This window comes from Lepisosteus oculatus, chromosome 15, assembly GCF_040954835.1.
Source record: "Lepisosteus oculatus isolate fLepOcu1 chromosome 15, fLepOcu1.hap2, whole genome shotgun sequence".
Taxonomy (NCBI): Eukaryota; Metazoa; Chordata; class Actinopteri; order Semionotiformes; family Lepisosteidae; genus Lepisosteus; species Lepisosteus oculatus.
In genome coordinates, this window is record NC_090710.1 from 1,634,274 (window position 1) to 1,651,507 (window position 17,234).

At 38.3% G+C, this 17,234-nt stretch overlaps 1 protein-coding gene across 3 annotated transcripts; it reads right to left on the bottom strand.

Annotated features, from left to right (window-relative positions):
* On the bottom strand, positions 1 to 9,983 carry LOC107079430 (interleukin-10 receptor subunit beta-like). 3 transcript variants are annotated; one of them, XM_015363610.2, is made up of 9 exons: positions 9,899 to 9,983; positions 9,668 to 9,773; positions 8,408 to 8,505; positions 6,836 to 6,962; positions 6,328 to 6,494; positions 5,580 to 5,740; positions 3,754 to 3,922; positions 2,429 to 2,538; positions 1 to 1,628 (listed from the first exon to the last, which is right to left on the bottom strand). In XM_015363610.2, exons 3-9 carry the CDS (start codon positions 8,454 to 8,456, stop codon positions 861 to 863), a joined length of 1,551 nt encoding a protein of 516 aa, XP_015219096.1. In that variant the 5' UTR covers positions 8,457 to 8,505; positions 9,668 to 9,773; positions 9,899 to 9,983; the 3' UTR covers positions 1 to 860. The 3 variants fall into 3 exon arrangements, with proteins under 3 accessions (XP_015219096.1, XP_015219095.1, XP_069035230.1); XM_015363609.2 differs by having other exon boundaries at positions 9,668 to 9,947; XM_069179129.1 differs by lacking the exons at positions 9,668 to 9,773; positions 9,899 to 9,983 and adding an exon at positions 7,048 to 7,409 and having other exon boundaries at positions 8,408 to 8,490.
* Between the last annotated feature and the right edge of the window lie 7,251 nt (positions 9,984 to 17,234).

The following is a 17,234-nucleotide window of genomic DNA, read 5'->3' on the forward strand; positions in this document are numbered from 1 at the left end:
TAAAATTAAATCAATAATTTATTTATCAAAGTTTTATTATTTTGAAAGCATAATGGTGGATTTGTAATTTCAAGAAATTCAATTGTAAACAGACACTTGTATACACAAAGGGTCTGGAACAAGCTGCCATGCTATGTTGTTGAGGCCAGTGTCTTTGCTGCTTTCAGAAAACAGCTGGGATCTGAGATCTTCAGCTCAGTTAGCTACTAGCAAGTCAACCTGCTAGACTGGACAATTGGCCTCTATTCATTTGTAACCCTTCTTGTGTTCTTATTACAGGGCATCATTATTAATGTTTATCCCTGATCCCTAAACAACAGTCCTTCCAGATTCAGGAGATACTCAATGCATATTAGTGTATCTCTCACATCAAGCAACAAAAGTGCTCCATTGTTTAGTTAGAATGTATTGTATTGATATAAAGCAAAATACATGGCCCCCAAAATGATTGTTCATGTTCACATCTGCTATACAACCATCAATATTCAACATATGTTTAGTGCCATGATGTGAAGTCTTATCACTTGTGGCAAAACATAAATATAATACTGAAGCAATCCATAAAACATTGTACTATACATCTTAAATTGATGATTGGAGCCTTACAATAGAGATAATAATAGAAGAAAGGTTTGATTACATAATCTGATCATATTTCACTATTGGAAAACTGGCAGCATTAATAGAATGCATTATAAACATTTAATAGCTCTATTCCATGCTGAAAAGAGAAGAAAGAAAACACTATTTCAACCATGGAGCCTTCTTCATTGTCCAATTCACATACAGCACTATATTTCAGCACACATATTAAGATTCTTTTAGTTTGCATGTCATTTTCATTGCTAAACATTTAAATTCTAGGGAGGGATTTCCAATGAACTATTTAAACTATGACTTGGTCGTCTCATATACACACAAGTGTCTTCATCCTCTTCCTCATCTTCTGAGTCTGCACAGTAAGTCTGCGCAGGGCCCTTGCTGGGCTCTGTATTGGGCTCCTGTGTGCCCCAGTCCACAGCCTCCACTCTCACAGGGGACTGTATCAGTTCATCCTCCAGCTGCTGTTCCTGATCCTCAATTGCTCCAGCTTGGAAAGTCATTGAGAATGCCTCGTCCTGGCTTCCCAGCTTCACCGAAAACAGGTTGACAGCTAGAGAGATTTCTGCCTCCTCTCTGGAATCCTTACACTCTGTTTCAGGTTTCTGAGTTTCTAGACCAGACTGGCCTAGAGGCTCTGAGATTTCAGCTTTGGACACATCCGGAGATGACTTGTGTATGGAGTAACCCAAGTTTGTGGCCCCAGCTACATTCACACAAGGGTACTGAAAGCAGCAGCCTGGCTCAGCGCCTTGTCCAGAGTCATCATTTGTCTCTGCTAGGATAGACTTTATATCAGATTCAGGCCCATTGCTTGTGTTTGTACAAGCAGAAAAACCACCCTTTCGGTTTTCATACCCATCATACCCCTCGTCTGTATCCTCACTGTCACTGGATTCCCCCAGATTCTGATTTATTTTATCCTTCTTTTCTAGGCTGGAGTAAAAGGTTACAAAACTTATAGAGTGCTGCTCTGCTGTGAAGAACATCTGAATGATGTCAGAGTGGTCCTGTCCCTTAAATGAGGCCTGTGAAAAGAGTAGAAAAAAATTGGTTTTCCCATCAAATTGGGCTGGCTTGCAAGACTAGTTTTAACAGTTACATTCCCAAACTACTGATTATCCTCTTGATTATAATCTCCAAATTTGAAATCATCATTTGTTAGTCATCTTGTCCACAATTTATCAGAGCTTTTCATTCAAAAAGCTGAAAATTACACTTAAAACATCACCCAGTACTTAGCTAGTTGACACATACCAGCTATTCTGCGTCAGTCACCCCACTGCATGGCAGATCAGGGTGAGAAGTAAGAAATTGTTTCACCAGTTGAATTAAGGGGTCATTTTGATAGAGGTGATGATACAAGTCAAGAGATTAGCCAGGAACCAAGCTGTAATACCTCTAGTATAAAAACAGGGCTCATAAAATACATTCAACAAGTAGTTTTAATGGCAGGATTTTAAAATAAAAAAATACACAAATGGCCCTGCAAGACAGACTACTGAGAATAACAGTAGACAGAAGATCAAATAGATATCGGGGAGCCAAACTATTGAAGGAATTAGGAGTCATAAAAACACTGTTAAAATCAATATGAGACTTAATACATAAATATAGTTAAATAACTGAGAATGTGTCGATTTGATCACCCTGAGACCTCTGAATGAGCTCTAGATTCTGGCTACTGAATTTTGCAGGGTGTATTAAGACTTGTGTAAAACGTGTAAACAATAAATCATTAATGAAAAAAAATCACAGAAAGCCACTGCTGAAAACCAGCTGGACATCTTGAATGGAAGAAGATGTCTGTTGTAATACATGCCCTTACCAGCACCCAAGGGTGACGAGTCTTGCAGATGCAGCAGACGTACATCAAGGCAGACACAGTCACTCCACAGAGAACCAGAGCAATGGGCAGAGTACCCAGAACGTACGGACCTGGCAGTAGAACAACATATTTTTTAGTTCAGCATTTATTCTCAAACTAGATAGTTTATATAAACATGATATTGTTCTTCAGTACCATATTTCCAAGATTCCAACAAGATACTAATCCATCCATTTTTTAACTGCTTTATCCAATACAGGGTCTAGGGGGCGCCAAACCTGGCAAACAATAGCTGCAAGATAGGGCACACCCTGGGCGGCGCCAGTCCATCGCAGCGCACACACAGGCACAAACAGACACACACAAACTCACACTAGGGCCAATATTTCCTATGAATAACCTTATTAATCTACCAGTATGTCTTTGTACTGTGGGAGGAAACTGGAGCACCTGGAGGAAACCCACAAGAACACAGGAAGAGCACACAACCACCACGCACATAGTGCCCCAGGGGTCCAGCTCAGTGAGGAGCAATCCTAACCACTGCGCCCACTGTGCCGCCCCAAGGTGCTAATGAAAAACATTAATACTGATATAATTAAACGGTATTTGGAAACCAGAGGTGTACCAGCATGATTTTAGTCACAGAAAAACAGGAACAATTCAACAAGCACACAAATGTGGTACATTTAGGAAACAATCCGGCATCTGCATTCCAGTTACACAGTGGGATTTCAAACAAATACGTAGTGTCACAACCCTGGTCTAATTGGTGTCTAGTCTCTTGGCAGTAAAATTGATGACAAGAAGCCATGCCAGGATCTGAAGTGAGATGTTTTTGTTCCCTGATTTTCTGTGCCTAAGGGTTGTCCCCACTTACTCTGACGATATTTGTTCTACTCACTTTCATTTTTATGCAATGCGATGCTATTGGTGATTATGGATTTTCTTATAAACTTGTATTTTGTATTTTGTTTTGGTCATCATGATGCAATATTATTGCATTAACCAAATTACTTTTGGTTGTCTAGGGTGTATCCTGCCTTGTGCCCATTGCTTGCCAGGATAGGCTCTGGCTACTCTGCAACCCTCTACTGGATAAGTGGTTAGAAAATGGATGGATCTTGGTTATTCCTACCTGTGTATTTTTGCACTGTTATCATTTTTCAATGTCACAATTTCACTTGGCATAGACAAAAACACAGATGGAATCCTTTTCATTTACAGAAATGCCATTACTCTTGATATTGTGGAAAAACATTTGGAATAGTCCTAAAAGAAGCCTATCAAATTTTCTTCAGTATAGGACAGGAAAACAACCTTACCTTTGCTTGGCTCCTTGGAACCCGTGAATTCACAATGCCAACCTGAATACAAGGTGTTTTGATTTAAGGTAGTCTTCATTTTCACTTTTAAGCAGTATTGGGCAGCAGGCTCCAACTGGCTAATTTTGTATGTAGAATCTGCATTATTGGTAAATTCAATTTCACTTTCCTGAAAAATAAAAGCATCCATCACAATAATAATTATTCATTAGAATGTAAAGCATGCCATCTATTTATTTAGAAATTAGAAGTGATATACATATCCATATTCTTGAACTTTTTAGACATAAAACATAATTCGACCTTCATGAAAGTCTTAATAAAAGATGTAGACAACCTGATTAGTTATAACACAAAAACATTACATATATTTCAATTATTTTATTAACAAAATTACCCAACTGTAAGTTTCCCCTGGTGAAGTATGTAAACACATAGATACAGTTACTGTTGGTACGTCCTTCAGCAAAAATGATTTCAACTAGACAATTCCTTTAAGTGCTTATCAGTCATTTGCACTGTTTTTCTGGAATTTTGCCCCATTGATCCTTTACACAACTGATTTAAGTTGGTGGCATTTTGAGGGTTTCCTATCATGCAAGGTCTGCTTCAGGGCCTGCCATAACGTTTCAGTGGGATTTAGGCTTAAACTTTTTTACTTGGCCAAAAATGCAATATACAAATAATTTCTCATTGCAAACACAAATTTCAACTGTTGACTTGCACTTCGGTGGCCAAGAAGTGCAAACCACAAAATCAAAAACTGAGAGTGCACAAACAAAAAAATGACAACACAAACAAAAATGGGTGCACAAATTAAAATGTGTTCAAAATGGAAACAGGTTCTTACAACAGACATGACATCTTGTTGTTGGGTGAGAGAGCAGTGCTGGGTGGAGTGCACGTATTGAATTCTTGATGAGACGCTTTTGTGAATTTTCAAAAATCTTCAAAAACATAATGTCAGTAGGATGTTCTGTGCTTTTTTGTGGAGGGCAACTTGGTGAAAACCATTCGGGAAATACGTAGGAATTCTTCTCCATGAAAACTTTGAAAAGGCTTCAGGGAGCAATCATGCGATTTCAGGTTGTTGTGGAGGTGTGTTATAATCCGCAACAATATCTATTGAAATATTCTACAATAAATAGTGTGGAAGTATTTCACAACCTTTCATTTTTCTGCTAGATCAAGGAAAAACCTTTACATTTTGCCAGTCATACATTTCAGAGACCAGAAGCAACAGGAAAGATGTCCGTGGTCTACATCCAACAAGAAGATATCTGTTCATCTGGTTTGAACGCATTTTTATTTGTGCACTCTTTTTTGTGTTGTGTCATTTTTTGTTGGTGCACTCTTTTTATGTCGTTTTTTCGTTTGTTTACTCATTTTGTGTGTACACTCATTTTTGTTTTTGTGTTTTGCACTTCTAGGCCACCGTAGGAATGGGACCCAGACTTCCGTATGTATGTTGCATAATAAAGTTAAGCTATTTCGTATTTTGATTGTGATGCTTAAAGGGCACTAAAGACCCCAACTGCTTGAACAATTTCTAACAATTTAGTTTGACATGCCAAGTGCACAGGAATTATGAACTCCGTTCATGGCAAATGTGTACTGCATATAATTAGAGCTTGACATTTCTTTACATAAACTTAAAAACAAAGGATGTCAAAAAGCCTGATAAAGTTTAGTTATCAGTCTTTACTTTGGCCCTCTTTACAATACTGGTTCTGACTTATTTCTCCACTGAAACTAAACAAAACCTCCATTAATGTCTAAAACATACAATTTAAAATAGCCTGTAAAGTTTAAATAATTCAATTTACCTGACTTTTTCCATGTTTTTTCAATTTAACTGTAAAATTAATTTCTACATAAATGTCTTCCAAAGATGATGTTTTAAAGATCACTTCTCTGGGAATATTTATTTCAAGTAAAAGACAGTCTCCACAGCCCGTAAGAGATACATCCGGCGGACCCAGGATAGCTAGAGTGCACAAGCAAAGTGTTAATCAAGTGCATATCATTGCTACATTCACATAAAACCTACCTTACAACATTGATGTATTAAGTGAAGAAATCTTTTGGGTTTTTCACTTCTTAATTGCTTACATTTTTTACAATATAAAGTAGGAGGTCTTAAATAACAAAGCATTTGATCCATCTTGTTATCTGATGTAGCTTCTTGGGGATCTTGCCAAATTAGCTTTCTCAGCTTGGTTCAAAAGTTTCTTAAAGAAATGTTCTTATCTAAAAACAATTTAATTTGAGTGCCCCATTCATAATATATTTGCTGTAAAAAAAGTGGTTATTTGTTTGAGACCGCATTTTTGCTCTTATTATGTGTGTGTTGTTCTTTCTAACCTTCAGAGGAGTCAGAAACTTCCAACTAATTAAACATGTTAAATCTTGATAGTCTGTTTGCATGTGCTAAGCCTCTGGTCATAAGAACAGAAAGAGGTCACCTCCCCAGCTATGTTCTCCTATAAAATTTGAATTTCAATATGGAAGTCAATTCATAGGCAATTGCATACTGTTATGTGGTTAGCTACAGTCTCAATGAGACATACTTACTCTGTGACAGGGGCTGGAAGACATTGCTTACAGTCCAGTTAGATGTCTGTCTCGAACTAAAGGCTTGAACACCAAATTTATAGAAATCGTTGAGATCTCTTAAATGGCTAGTCAGGTTAAACATGGTCTTCCTGGTAGTGTTCTTTAATATTCTGGTAAGCTGCTGCCTGTGAAAAAAATACATTTGGGTTGTCACTGTTCACATATGGCAGCACAGAGGAAAGCAAGTTGAATAATAAAAGGTTGGAGGAACTTAGTGTACGTTTCAACATTATGAATGGTACACAAGAATAAAATATTGCCACAAAAGGTGAAAAAGATGTTTGGGAGAGAAGATATCCTACTGGACATGACTCTGGGCCTTCAAGGCTCTTCTGCTTTGTAGTCAAGTCCAAGTGTTAATTGTGTGACTATTAGGCTTTCAAGACCACCACAGTAGACCTGTAACTGTACTTTCTCCTAAGACAGTATGAGAGGCATAATAGCAGAGAGACGTTTCAGAACATACCCGGCTATCATCTTCACTCTGTAACGCACTCCTGCCGGAGTGCCTTCTCCTGGTCCCCATTTTAGGATGTACTTAAAGTCGTAAGACTCAATTGCCACATTGACAGGAGCTGGGAAAGCACAGCAAACTGAAAAACAGATGAATTAATTTATCATTCACTGTGGTTTATTTCAAGGCGAAGACAATTCAGTAATAAACTATTCTCAACTTACCTTGGCCAAATTAAACAGACGGGCCAATCTGCTGTCAGTAGTTGACTGTAATTACCCATGCAAACAGAATCTAGTTGTTTTTTTTTGCCACCAGCACTGGCTGGGCTTGAGGTGGTCAGAGGATTGTTGGATAGTAATGAATCTTGTGACTTATTCATGACCTGTGATGGTTGCAGTTTTATGTACAGGTTTTATGTACAGAAAAGCATGCCTGTTTTTCTGTGCCAGCAGCCCCACTACACAGCAGATCAGGTGGAGTAGTGAGAAAGTGCTTTGCCAAATGAATGAAAGGGGATCTTGAGGGAGGCGTGACTGTCAGCAGGGTCAGTGCACTCCTGCATTTGATGTTGACTCTGAGGAGGCTTGTTGTGAAAACAAAAAAAAGAGAAGTAGCAGCACATATTTCAGAGGGCAGCACCAGAGATCCTGGCCCATTCTGTGTACAGGAATAACAGCATTAATTGGGGTTGACTGACCAACCACCAACATAACACATTTGCATGTAGGTAGTATAAAGGCAAATGGCACTTCAAACCATCCTCAGTTTAATTAATAAATCTTAAGAGCTCAGCCGGAATGAAAACTGGGTGTACTGGAATACTGCAATTACAGAACAGCCCATGGCTCTTCCAGTCAACTTGATTGTACAATTTTACTAGAATACTTTATTTATTTGACAATTTACCAGTATAATAATTGAACCAGTAGATATTAGTGAATGATAGTCTTGTAATGGAGCATTAGTTGTACCTAAATAACCTGGCCAGGGAGATACTAAGGTCATAATTTTTTCTGCTTAATTATAGATCACATTCTATTATACCTGATTCATACCCGTGATGAGAAATTATTTACTCAAGAAAGGAGAACAGATCCTTGTGTGCATGTTGTACACAGAGCAATTCCTTGCTGGCCTGAGCCCCTGGGAATGGAGCAGAAGTGGAAACTTTATAAACATTCTGAGAGCATAATTCCACAGGTGATGGGGATTCCTCTCCACCACCAATGTGCAGCCCCACCTGGATGAGTCATAGTGCACCAGTACGCTCACCACACACCAGCTATCAGTGGGGACGAAAAAACAGTGATGAAGCCAGTTCATAGATGGAGATTATGGCAAAGGCCAGGACACCACGTTTAACAGCCCTGGGTGAGTGCTTCCTGTCACTGTTAGACTACCACCTCTTCCAGCAGCAACCTTAGTTTTCCCCAGAAGGTGTCCGATCCAGGTGCTGGCCAGGCTCACACCTGCTTAGCTTCAGTGGGTTGCCAATTGTGAGTTGCAGAATGATTATAGCTGCTAGTTATACAGTATGTTAAAGACAATCTTCTTGGTATAATAAAGAAATGTAATATTTACCCAGTGCACACAGCTGCATTAAATAAATTAAATTGATTAAATATCTCATCTTTTCAGAAGATCTTGCAGTTGCTTGTATTTTCTTCCATTTTGTAGCCCTAGACGAAAAAAGAAATACAGAAGTGCAAGTACCCACCAAAAATTGTAATGAAAATTAAAAATAAGGTTCTGAAGGAGCCACACACATCTGTTGCCACATTTCTTTTTAAAAAGGGAAGTAACACATTCACACCAATATTTTCCTCTTCTTCAGGTTTGACTATTCAAAATCCAAGGTAATTGTTTCTTTTAGTCCAGATCTTTAAATTGTTTTTGTGTGTGTGTTATCTGTCCATGGTGTGGTCCCACTTTGTACCCTGTACCTCTGAGTTGCTATGATCTGTACAATGACCCAAATAAGCAGCCTCATGTGTTTGCAAAGTGAAAAAAGTCCAGCACATGATGGATATGTAAAATCGGATAATTACTGTAAACCTTTCCTAACTATAATTGCCCTCCGTTATATTTGTATGTACTAAATAAAAAATATCATTGGCAATGGAGCTCATACAGTATGTGCTCCTCAATACCTTGCTATAAATCAAATTTACTAACAGGGCTTTCACAGAAAATCTTTTTTTTTTCGTGGACAAAAGCAAAGGTCTTTAATTCAAAATACTGTATGTTCATGTTTTAGCGAGCCCAAAACTTTAGAACTGAATATATAAGTAACATGTCCATAAATGTCTTCATTTAAAATTTAAATTTTATCTTAATCAAAGATAAAAATCTTAATTTAAAATTCATAACTCTTACTGTACCACAATTTCAGTGGTGCATGTTACTAAAGTAAAAGCTTTATACCAAATCGAGAAAGGACGCTGCCCTGGCCTTAAAGGCAAAACTAGGTAAGCGCAGACTAGATGTAAGACAAAAATATTCGTTCCACCTTTAATTATTTTTTTTTTAACTGTCATTAACATCTTATGAAGCTTATTGGTTTTGATATTCTTTCTTTTTAAAATCAAGTGTAGGAAACCGTCTGGGCTGTGTAGCGAAACACCGCGAAATATCACATTACAAAACTTGTTTTCTGTTAACATGTTAAACAGTTAACAAACATTGCCCATCTGTAACAATTTTGGATTAAAGTATCTGCATCTGCATTAGGGACTGTTCTGAAGTGTGATTAGTTAACTCGTAATGTCAACGTCTACAAAGAATATGGCTAAAGTCCAAAACGCAATTTTACTTACAGTAAGTGTTAAAATATTGATTTACCTTTCCCGGGAGTCCAGAAGTTCACACGGAAGTCAAGTTCATTCTTCACAGGCACAGACAATAGCAGCACATGAAATATGAAACATGTCTGTACAACCACCCCACACTGTATAAAACAAGGAATCGAAAACAGAAATGTCTAGTTGTCGGCTTCTTTTCTTGTAAACTGACATTCACACTATACAGGTGCACCTCTCCTGCTCCAATAAATTTACGTTTTTCCGGACATACCCTGCTAGACGACCTGCTGATTTCCAAGAAGCCCTCTGGATCACGTGATTTCCCCAGTCTAAGGCTTGATGTCTGACGAAGTATGTGGCAGCGAGCAGTTTCCGCCTTTTATTTACCAGCGACTGGACGAAATCGCAGTGTATGTACTGAGCATCAAAAGAAACATTACTGGACTTCGAAAAGCAAAATATTCGAATATGGAGTAGTGATTAAATGTTTTGGCGTTATTTTATTAAATAATCATTAATGACTTACTGTAATAGTGTCTAATGTGTTTGCACAAAGACGAAATTCCTTCTTTAGTGAGTTAAGTGGACACAGGGGATGAGGCGACTTATATTCCCTACATCTTCATCTTCATCAAGAGGCTAGGATGTAGAAGCAACACCTCTGCTGGACTTGCCTGCCCTCTTTAGAGATGAATTACGGATTTGTGTTGATCACCTTGACAGGTGTGAATGAGTGTGGTGCTGACGTTCAGTACAGTATGGTAATTACAACAGGCCTGTAGATGGGGACCAGACATTGCTACATTGATTATGGATTGGGCTCATCTTGATGTGACAATATTCCTCCAGACAGGGGTGTCCATCAGCATACAATTCCTTCCTGAAGGGCCTAGTATCGCCAGTATTTCTTCCAACCAGTGCCATAAATTAAAACAATGAACCTAATTATTTTCTTAGACATATGCAGTGTGTTACTTAACATTGTTTTTCAGTTGATAACTCCAATACCAAAATACCAAAGAGCCAAGCTTCAGGTGTTATGGTTATGCAGTTAATTAAATGTGTTAGAAGAGTATGTGACTCAAATCATTAAAAAAAAGTGTAGGAACTCAATCAGAATTGCCAACATGTAAAAAATCAAATAGTCTGATATGTCAGTATGTTATACCAGACAGAACCAGACCAACTGCAAGCATTGTCTTTGATGTTGTCTGGTATTTAGGGCTTAGAGACTAGTGAACAGCCCAGGCACTATGAGAGAATCCAACAAAACAGGATCTGAATCTCTTGAGAAGTATTGCAGATTTCACATTGCATTGCAGTGCCAGATTGCGTGTATTGTGGTGGCAGTGGCCTTTCACTGTAGAGCCCATGCTGATTGTGGATGTCAGATATTAATCAATATAATGAATATACCTGTCACGTCTGTTCAATAAAATGCCAATGCCCTTGCTAAAAAAGGGTCTTTCCTTAAATAATCAGCAAATAACTCAACTTTGTGAAAGTTTGCTTTGATGCTCAATTATTTGAATGCATTTCAATTACTGTGTTCCTCCAAGGGAGAAATTCATATCTGCCTGACGACTTCCTCGCATGCACCACCAAGGGAAATGTATACAGTACATGGCAGGCCTTTTGGGTAAGCTTAATTCTAGCAGTTTGTACACACAGTGTGTAATTATAAGGACTGAACAAGATTCAGAAAATATCTTAGGTTAATGAGTGTAATTTTGCACTTCAAATGATGTCTAAACTTTTTAATTTAACACACTGGTTTAATCATGTTAAAGTATGATTTTTCTATTTTTTTATTAATGATCTAAGGCTGAGTTTGAACATGTATGGAAAAAGGATACCGATGGAGTCTGGTCTATGCTGGTGGATTTTTATTCCCTTTTTATTAAGGGAAATTAAGTAAGCTCATAGACATAGAGTAAAAGAACACTAAGCAGACATGACAATTATTTCAAAACAGCCATATAACTCAGTACATTGACACAATTGATCACCATGCAGTGCACTATTTTTAAAACGAAGAGTAAGAAACGAGAAAAAACACAGAAAAAGTCCAAGATAAGAAGTCTCCGAATGGTTTGGAGCTTTTCACTGCGCCGATGGGTAAAAAGGATCTCTTAAACCTCTTTGTGGTTTGTCAGGGAGCTAAAAAAGACCATTAAATAGGTTTTTTTTATCCAAATCACTGTGTGGAGAGGATGCCACACATTCCCCACTATACTGTACATGTGGCATTCTTCAGGATCCAATTTATTTTCTTCCACAGCTTCAAATGGCCCTACAAAGATTATAAGAACTAAGCTTCCTAAGGAAAACAATTCTTGACTGGCCCAATTTACACACAATCCAAATTTGTGCCCCAGTCCAAGTTCTTACCATAGGACTCTGCAATCTCTTCTTCTCTAACCTGGATGTTAATGGGAATAGTTTGTGGTCTTTTCCTTCATTTTGCATATGTTAAGCTGTAAACAGTGTCCTTACCCCAAGTCACAAGTCTGTGAATCTGCTCTCATAAGAGATGCACTTCTGTGCACTTCTGTCTACCAAACACAAATCTTTAATGAGGATGACTGTTAAATATATATGGTTCTTATAACTGCATATGTTACTGCTAAACACTAGCAAATGTCTGGAATACCTTGGAGTAAACGATCAAATCATTGTTTGCAATAACATTATCACTCAAACTTTTTTTCCCTAAAGCAGAGCAAACAGCTTTCATTCCTGGAGGTGTAATAGCTGGGAAATTATCTTGCCCTCCAAAACTCACTAACTCTATTCGGTTTGAATTTGCAAACCTCCTGTCTATATTATTTGAAAATTATGCCAGGATTTAGCTACATAGATGTTTTAGTCTGAATGTTGACATTGAATCATATACTGTGGTCATGGTTAATTTTTGTTATTGATTTTATTTAATAATTTTAAAGAAAATAATCAAAATACTTATCATACTTTAATTTTAATTACTTCTCTTAATTTCTGACTATTTCTACATTTTCTTATTTGAGAGTTCTTTGCCTTTAACCTGAGGGTCTCATTCATCTTGTTAAACATTGGGATGTCTCAATTGTGTCAATTGACAGTGTCAATTACCTGAAAGGAATGCAATCATTACCAATGGGGATGTGGCTTGTTTCTGATGTCATACTGAGATCTTTAACTACCTTAATCCCATGGGGATCCAGTCACATCATCCCAAACAGAACTCTTTCTTCTGAAGTTGCGATGGCTTTACTGAAAGGCAGGCAGGGCGACTGATTTGCAAAGTTTTACTGATTCCATTTTAGGGTGCTGAGGTTGAGACATTCCATTCCCAGTGTACCCTTTCGATACAAAAGGCAATCATAGCAAATGGAGATGAAATATCAAAGCAATCTTGAGCAGGCTACTGGCTGTATTAGTCATTAGACGGAGTTCTTTAGAAGGTGGGTTATCTTCTTATAACGTATAATGTGCAATCTAGTAAATTTGGGTTGTGCAATCTGGTGAATGAGGATGGAGAGGACTACTTAGTTGCATGCAGATCTCTGTGAAGAAGTCTGAAGGGCAGAGATGTGACACCTTGTACCTTGGCCAAATGGCATCCATGATCCAGTGTGCAAGGTGTTTTAAATTTTACCTCCAGACGTGATGAATACGCAGGGACTGGTCTAGATTTGTTTCTTCTGGCCTATGGAATGTGAGGATAGTTTTCCTATTTAGAGACAGAGGTGGAGGGACATGTGGACATGTGTTCTCCTACCATCAGGGTTTGAAATTCACTCACTTGAGAGGTTGTGATAACTGCAGTAAAGCAGTCTTTAAGGCCATGAACACAGCTGTGGAGTCTAGTGGCTTGAAAGGGAGTTGAGATGTGGTGGGCTTCTCTAGGACTGAGGGAAGGTCTGACTGGGGGCTGCCTGTTAGGCAGGTGTCCTGTCCTGGCAAGCAATGGGTACAAGACAGAGTACACCCTGGACTGCCAGTCAATCACAGGGCAGTCATACAAACACAAACACAGACACCCACAAACTTAAAAGTTTATTCCATGCTGAAAAGAGAAGAAAAGAAACATAATGAAACAGCATGGAATAAACCTTGACTTTGTTCCTTTGCATATTCTACACCAGTTAGTAACAGTCACAGACTGGTCCAAATACTCTTTAGTAGGATACAAATAGCATGATGTACAATACAAAACACAACACTGCATTCACATAAAAAGATTAAAATAGACATGACATTTCAATAAGTTCAAGTAGGCAGCTGTGTCAGCATGCGTGGGCTGCAAAGGAACAAGTAAAGGTTTATTCCTCACACCTGAAGAAGGCTCCACAGCCGAAACGTTGTGTTTCCTTTCTTCTCTTTTCAGCATGGAATAAACCTTTACATATTACAATTAATGTATATCACTGGGATGCTTATGCAAAACACAAATTAGTGGCCTTTACCTACTACTGGCTAGACTCAAAGCTACCTTTTCACTAATTACAATTTTAAAAAGTCTATTTTTTCACATTCTCAGTCACCTCTGGTGGGTACTACTGCTGGGAAATGTATCTTTAGTTTTGTAATATTGTATTGTAAAGAAACCTTAACGGTGGGTCAGTGGCAGCTGTAGGGCTGGGATAACACAAGTCAGGGTAACAAGCCTTAGTCTTTTAAAAGAACACTGTGCAGAAGTGAAAATAACAGAGATATCTGTCATTATGTCATGTAAGGGGAACAGAAATTCAGTTTGGTTATATACTTCTTCAAATCAAGATTTCTACCAGCAAGAAAAGACATATAGATAAAGACATATGTAACAACATGCATCAACACATTTCAAGTCAGTATGTAATTGAATTAATATACAAAAAATTACTAGATGCTTATTACAAAATTAGGGGGAGTGGTTAAATAAAATATAGGGGCGGAGCGGTGGCTCTGTGGCTAAGAATCTGGCCTGTGGCTGGAAGGTTGCCGGTTTGTATCCCATGGCCAGCAGAGGAATCCTACTCCATTGGGCCCCTGAGCAAGGCCCTCAACCCCAACTGCTCCAGGGGCGCTGTATTAATGGCTGACCCTGTGCTCTGAACCCAAGCTTCTCTCCCTGTCTGTTTGTCTCATGGAGAGTTGGGGTGTGCGAAAAGACAAATTCCTTATACAAGAAATTGTATATGGCTAATAAAGTGATCTTATCTGATCTTATCTTATCTATCCAAGTGGTAAATTCTGAGGCATGTGTTTTTTGTATTATCTGTGAAAGTGTAATAAAATCATTGTCAAAACATTTTAAAAAAACAAGCAGTAACAGAGCTACATAACACAAAATGTTAAACAACATGCACCAGTTACACTCTAACATGTACATGTATATAGAAGTCTATGTCTCAGAGCCCTGCATTCCAAAGACCCAGAAACACAGAATTCTGCCCCTGTTATCTGTGGCACTATGAAACACCTTAAAAGGCCAAAAAGACAAATCCAACCTGAATCAAAAAAAGGAATATGAGTATGACTCAGAAATCTTCTTTCAAGACATTAATGCCCGAAGATGAAAGGGAATCAATCTTTCTATCCTAACAATGCGTCACCAGACTAGGAGAGAATGATTTTAATTTCCTAAAATAAGTTAGACAGCAAGGGTAGCACAGTGGCACATTCTTAGTATTACATAGTGGTTTCCCCCCACAGTCCAAAGACATACTGGTAGGCTTATTGCCTTCTGGGAAAATTGGCCTAAGGTGTGAGTGTGTCTCAAAAATAAACATGCTGTCTATTTTGGTGTCTGAAAAGATCAAATCTATAGATATAATAATATAATTGATCATGTAATTTTAATAGCTGATCAAGTGTGCACATGTACAGTAAATGCTGAATAGTAGGGAGCTCAATATTGATCTCTGAAGCACACCAGATTTAAGAAATCCAACTTCAGAACTGAAACCCCCAAGGAGACGAATCAATAAGAGTTGACTCATTTAAGAGCAAGGTCAGAAACTCTAAACACAGTCTCAAGATGTGAAAGTAAGATGTCACAGTTAACAGTGTCATAAGAAACACTGAAGTCAAGGAGAATGAGAATAGATAGAGAATGGGAATCAGAAGCCATAAAAAGATCATTTTTTGATCAAAGATCAAAAGATCAGAGCAGTTTCTGTGTTGTTTAACTGTGTGAAACCAGTTTGCAATGAGATGGCTGTTTAATTGAATTTAAAATTTGAACTAGATAAGGTAGGTTGGATATAGGATGGAAATGTGTTTTGATCATATTTTTGTTTGGCACAGGGGTAATTGCAATTGTTTTAAAGGCCGTTGGTACCACTCCAGTGCTCAAGGAGTCATTTATTAGATTGAGGACAACAGGGAAGAGGGTCTGGATCTGGACTGAAATTAAACAGCAGAAATTGGATTTAATAAACAAGTGGTAGGTTTCATATGCAATACAAATTCACAAAGCATGCAGTGTCAATTTGAGAGAAACAGGTGAAAAAGGGAATCAGCAAAACTAAGCATGCAACTAAGCATGTGAGGAGGTGTAGTACTGACATGCATTGTGCAGACAATGTGATGTCCTATGTTGTCAATCTCAGTACTAAATAACATTAAGAAAGTTGGGAAGAAGCAGGTAATGTAGTAGGGTACTTTGGCTTAAGCAGTATATTGATGGCTGAGAACAGGTATCTAGGATTGTTATGGTTGTTCTCAATGATAAGGGAGAAATAACTGGATCTAGCAGACTAGATGCTCCTTCCAAGACTGAAGATGTACATTCAAGCCAGGAAGACACCACCTACACTCTAGTTTGTGGGATACTGCCTTCATTGAGAGCAAGTGGTCACATTCCATGTGGCAGAGCGGGTAAAGGAGATGGTTCATGTTTTAAGAGAGGCTAAGGTGTCATGAGTAGTTAAGAGAGAGCCATTAAACACTTATACCTTGTCTTCCAGAATAACAGAGTTAGAAAAACACGGCAATGAATCAGCACATCTAGTCTGGTCAACTGATCACCAGTTGCAAAAACTTACAGAGCATAAGGGTAAAGAGTGTGAGACAGGACATTCTAAATCAAAGAGAATTGCATGGTGATGAGATAAAAAAAGCCCTAGTTCCAGAAAAGATGGGAAACAAAAGAGCCATTTGTCATTACTAAGTCCAGGGTGCAGCCTTTGTTAGACATGGGGGTTCTAGATTGGGGAACAGGGACATTTAAAACAAGACATACAATACAAGAAGCCATTCTCTGGATATACAGTGACTTCCAGGAAATACAGGATGGCAACTGAGGAAGATCTATGACACTAGAAAGACAGATGAAGTCCAGGAAAGACTGGTGTGGGTGTATGGGATCAGCAACCTCATGCACAGCACTCACAACAGGGCACCAGCAAGGTTACAGAAATTGAGGAATATCATCAGAGTCTCTCGAGTGGAAGAAGGATGAGAAATTCTACAAGACAGAAACTATGGTAAATGCAAGGTATATGAGAACATCAGTGGGTTGAGGATACATCAAGCAAAAACCAATTGTAGGAAAGTGAAGGCACAGGTCCAGCACCCGGTGCAATAATTACTGGTGAGATGAAGGAGGACTCCAGTCAGGAAGCATCCCACAGTTTTGGAGA

Excerpts from the sequence above, each read along its gene's own strand:
- LOC107079430 (XM_015363610.2), bottom strand. The coding sequence starts at position 8,456 with ATGAGATATTTAATCAATTTAATTTATTTAATGCAGCTGTGTGCACTG. Across the intron at positions 5,741-6,327 it reads CTTCCAGCCCCTGTCACAGA|CTATCCTGGGTCCGCCGGAT; the intron begins GTAAGTATGTCT and ends TGTGCACTCTAG. Across the intron at positions 2,539-3,753 it reads TTCCAAGGAGCCAAGCAAAG|GTCCGTACGTTCTGGGTACT; the intron begins GTAAGGTTGTTT and ends TTCTACTGCCAG.